The sequence below is a fragment of the Nicotiana sylvestris genome, chromosome 7 (genome assembly GCF_000393655.2).
Source record: "Nicotiana sylvestris chromosome 7, ASM39365v2, whole genome shotgun sequence".
In the NCBI taxonomy this organism is placed as follows: domain Eukaryota; kingdom Viridiplantae; phylum Streptophyta; class Magnoliopsida; order Solanales; family Solanaceae; genus Nicotiana; species Nicotiana sylvestris.
Window position 1 is genome coordinate 148,266,948 of NC_091063.1, and position 4,553 is coordinate 148,271,500.

Consider the following 4,553-nt stretch of genomic DNA (forward strand, 5'->3'; position numbering starts at 1 on the left):
TTCTGCTTTCTAACTATTGGAAAGTTCTTGCTTTATTGTTTTGTTTTTCATTCATAATTGGCTTCGAACCAAGGGCCCGATCGTGGACAAACTACTGCTCAACCTAAGTTCGAGTTGGACTATAATATCACAATTGGTTTGATTATTCATTTTGTCTTTAACTCGTTTATCCAATATTGTTGATCACTTGTGTTGAATCAATCCACATATCCTTAAAATCACGTATAAATTTAATGATTATTCATTTTAAGGGTAATCAGTACCCTTGCCCACTTTTTTTTTATTTAAAAAAAAAAAAGAAATTTACTCCTGATCTCACCTTCCCAATGGTTTTGTATGATTTCCGTTGTAGAATTCAGACATTTCCATTATACTACATGCTAGAGAGAAACAGCGGGGGGAGGGGGGGGGGGGGGTTTACAATAATCAGTAAATAGCAGTGAAAAAATAACTACCAGAAACAATCAACTGTTTCCATAGGTGACAAAAAATTATTAGACAAATTGAATTGTGTGAATCGGAACATTTTTATTTACTATAGTATTTATTATCGAACTACAATGCGTCGATCCACTCAGATGCAAGCAGGAACATTTTTATCCTAAGAATATTATAGAATTAAGTAATATTTTGTTGATAAGGGGCGATATGTGTTACTTTGTTAAATGGTCATCTAAAAGTTTAATAATTAAATCGATGACACTTTTATTTATTTAATGTGATAATGATTAGTAAGATGCATTAATAGTTATTCCTCCATCAACACACATAATCTGGCCGGTAATGTATGAAGCACATGGGAAGCAAAGGAACGCAACCATAGCTGAGACTTCCTTTGGCTCTCCAACTCGCCCACCAATTGGAGTCCGACTCGTTAATTTGTTGATATTTTCTTTGTGTACTGGATTTTGCTGCAAAGAAATAATGCGAGAGAAAGTTAATACAACGAATAATTTGAGACAAGACAAAATCTTTTGGTGCTTATTATTGTTTTCTACACAAGCCTTTTCCCATATTGTGCCTTATAAATTTCTTCAAGAAATAATTGATCATATAACCTTCTTATTCAACATATTATAGCATCTGGGGCGGTGGCGAAGCCAGAAATTTTTCCAAAGGTGTTCAAATTTGAAAAAAGTAAAAAAAATCCCCATACAAGAATATTCAATATATGTTATATATACAATGTAATTTTTCGACGAGACCACCCTTACAAGACTCTAGTTCGCCCATGGGGAGGGGGGGTGGAGGAAAGGACTAAATAGGTAAACTTACAGAAGCAGCATCAATGAGAGAGGTTCTTATAATCCATGGTGCAACTGCATTAACCCGAATATTGTCCTTAGCCCATTCACATGCCAAACTCCTTGCTAATTGGTTCATTGCTCCTTAATTTGTAGCGAATGGGAAAAAAAGAAAAAAAAAACAAGAATATCAGTAGACACATCTATAAGACTGTTCGGTAACTTGCTAACTGCATTAATGCTACTAAGGCTTCTTCTTTGTAAAAATATAACTAGTACGTACATTTTAAGCTCAAAACTATTCAAAAAAAGATTTAAGTATATACACTACCAGTATAAGTTAAATTCAATTAAGAGTGGTGTAGTTGACATTAGCTTCTATACTGGAAACTAGGGCGGTTGCCCAGATTCTATTTTTTTCTTTTTCTCTTGAGCTGTACGATAAATAAAATCTTTAATTATCAAAAGAAAAAAGTTAAATTCAAAATAAAGATTATATAATGAAAAATTAACCTCAATAGTCGACCACTTAACTACTTGAACCAAAAATAGCCGATGCATATCTAATTGTATATAATCTATGTATATCAGCTAGGATAATTAATTACCTTTAGACGCAGAATAAATGGAACATAAGGGAAGAGAGACAAGGCCAGCAACAGAAGAAATGAAAACAATGCTTCCATTTCCTGAGGCCTTCAAGAAAGGATGTGCTAGCTGCGATAGGTGGTAAGAAGCCTCAAAATTTATACCCATCATAGTGTTGTAATCTTCATGAGTGAACTCCGTTGTTAATTTTGCTATAGCTACAGCAGCATTATTTATCTAACAAAAAAGAAAGTCAAGTTACATTACAATGTGATGAAAAAGAGAGTAAAATTATAAGTATGTACTGCAAAAGTTTGTTTTCTTTTTATGTTATTAACTGTTTGCACCACCAAGGTGCTGAAATGTGTGATCACCTCATCTAAAAGTTTAAGCTGTTAGAGAGAACATACTTTTATTTACTTAATTATGTCTACAACCGCCCCTTCACGTGCGGACTTGATTCTTTTCTATGAGCCAAGCACATGAATTTTTATTTTTTTTTTGCTATTGGGTGGCTAATCTGGGACCTCTGCCTGCTCTGATTCCATATTAAAGTGCATGACCATCTGATGCTTTTAGATGAGATGGTCATGTACACTTCAACACAAGGTGTGTGGTGGGACTGTTGCAATCTCTCCATCAACGACAGAGATAATTTATAAGTTTAACGAATAAGGTTTAACTGTATTCCTTCGTCAAAAAATTCTAATGTGTAAAATATGACAAAAATATTTTTTTTGTTATATATTTTTTTGAATCCCCTTGTCTAAAGGGAATTATTAAGTGTGGTAATAAAGGGAGTTCAAAATTTGATTTAGGTCACAAGTTTGAATTCTGTTTTTTCCTCTTGTTATAATATCTAGCTCCACTACTAGATCTCCCCCCTTTATTACTAGAATTCTTGAGTTTGAGCTATATGAATAGAGAATCTTTTAATAGGGTGGAGCACTTTAATTTACTGATCTATTAGTAAACCTATCTAGTCCAAATTGATCGGCCAGTAAGTTTCGGATACCGAATTATTAAAGTAAAAGAAAAGAAAAACTTTTAGCAACATTGAACTTACAAGAATGTTAATTTTCCCATCAAAATAGCTGCTAACGGTGTCCATGAACTTTTCTCTTTGAGATCTTGACAGTAAGTCACACACAGATCCTTCCACTTTAGAACCCTTAGTTTTCCATTGTCGAAGACACTCATCTAGCTCCATCTGGTTACGTGAACACGTATAAACATTTGCTCCAAAACTTGCCAATTCTTCTACAATTGCATGCCTAATTAATGTGCAGTAAAAAATAACCAACAATTAATGATAAATTTACTATATGTAATTAATATATTCTGTATCATGGCTTATTATAGATAGATTAAGAAAGAGTAGACTGAATATCAAAATCACCCTATGCCTCGAGTGCCTCCAGTGACAATAGCAGTAGTGCCTTGAAGACTCCACCTACCATCATCTGCCATTGCTGATTCCGAGCGGATCGATCCCACGTTAGACGTTGGTCTCTAACTAGAAAAGTAAATGCTTGAGCATGAAATCAAAGACGGATAATGCGCTAAACTATAAGTTAAGCAAGCCTCTTCTACAACGTTTATGATAAAAGCTACTACTCTAGAATTTATAAGAAAACTATTTAGTTTAATTTCTTCTGTTCCAACAAATTAATAAAGTGATCATGACCAATATTATAAAAAAGAGGAAGAAGTGACATATTATGGTGATCCTCGTTTTCTCCACAGATCTTTTTAAACTACAGTCGAAAAGGGAAGAGGATATACTTACGGTGTGTTGGGAAAACGGCCCAAAGATATTCTTAATATGGTGTGATATTATCTGTTTTGGCCGAGCTCTCACGATTTTTCCCAGAAGGCCTCACACCATTAAGCAGAGGCGGATCCAGTGAGTTAGATACGGGTTCCCGTGAACCCAGTAACTTTTGTCTAGATTCGGTATTTGTATTGAAAAATTCATTAAATATATAAGAATATTTAGCTTGGAACTCAGTCCGTTATTCCAGTTATTATTGTATATTAACTTAAGATTTGTGTAGGAACCCATAAATTTAAAATTCTAGATCCGCCTCTGCCAACTCCTTATAAGTAGCTTCCTTTTCTTTTCTATTTTCCATGTGGGACTTTGTTCACATGCTCCAACAATCTCCCCCTTGAACTAAGTTTTACATGGTCCATCACCGTTTATGGACTAATTTGGAGATTAACTCTATACCACTCACATGATCCGAATATTTACGATCACCAAATTCCAAGGAGAGGATGTGTATGCGTCGTTGAAGCTATAGGTAAAGGTAGTGAACCAGCCCATGCATAGACGGGAAAAGGTACTAAGCCGGGTCCTAAGCAATCACGCGCCAGCTCCATACTTGTCTCGTCAAACCATTGGCTCTGATACCAGTTGTTAGGGAAGAAAGGCCCAAAAATACTCCTAATATGGTGTGATATTGTCCGCTTTGGGCCGAGCCCTCACAATTTTCCTCAAAAGGCCTCACACCATTAAGAGTATACAACTCCTTATAAGTAGCTTTTTTCCCTGCTTTCCACGTGGGATTTTGTTCACACACTCCCAACACGGTGCACAGGGTCTATTGCGAGACTCATACTAACTCGGAATAGTTTTATCTTAATTACTTTTGTCTGTTCTAACTATGAAAACTTTTGAATATAGGCGAGGACAAGTGTGATTTGGTTAATGATTTT

At 35.1% G+C, this 4,553-nt stretch overlaps 1 protein-coding gene across 1 annotated transcript; it reads right to left on the reverse strand.

The window, feature by feature from the left end:
* Positions 1-728: 728 nt before the first annotated feature.
* On the reverse strand, positions 729-3,302 carry LOC104222810 (tropinone reductase homolog). Its single transcript, XM_009774115.2, has 5 exons — positions 3,232-3,302; positions 2,899-3,106; positions 1,853-2,069; positions 1,276-1,388; positions 729-911 (listed from the first exon to the last, which is right to left on the reverse strand). Exons 1-5 carry the CDS (start codon positions 3,300-3,302, stop codon positions 729-731), a joined length of 792 nt encoding a protein of 263 aa, XP_009772417.1.
* Positions 3,303-4,553: the final 1,251 nt, after the last annotated feature.

Excerpts from the sequence above, each read along its gene's own strand:
- LOC104222810 (XM_009774115.2), bottom strand. The coding sequence starts at position 3,302 with ATGGCAGATGATGGTAGGTGGAGTCTTCAAGGCACTACTGCTATTGTC. Across the intron at positions 1,389-1,852 it reads CATTTATTCTGCGTCTAAAG|GAGCAATGAACCAATTAGCA; the intron begins GTAATTAATTAT and ends CTACAAATTAAG. Across the intron at positions 912-1,275 it reads CTCTCATTGATGCTGCTTCT|CAAAATCCAGTACACAAAGA; the intron begins GTAAGTTTACCT and ends ATTTCTTTGCAG.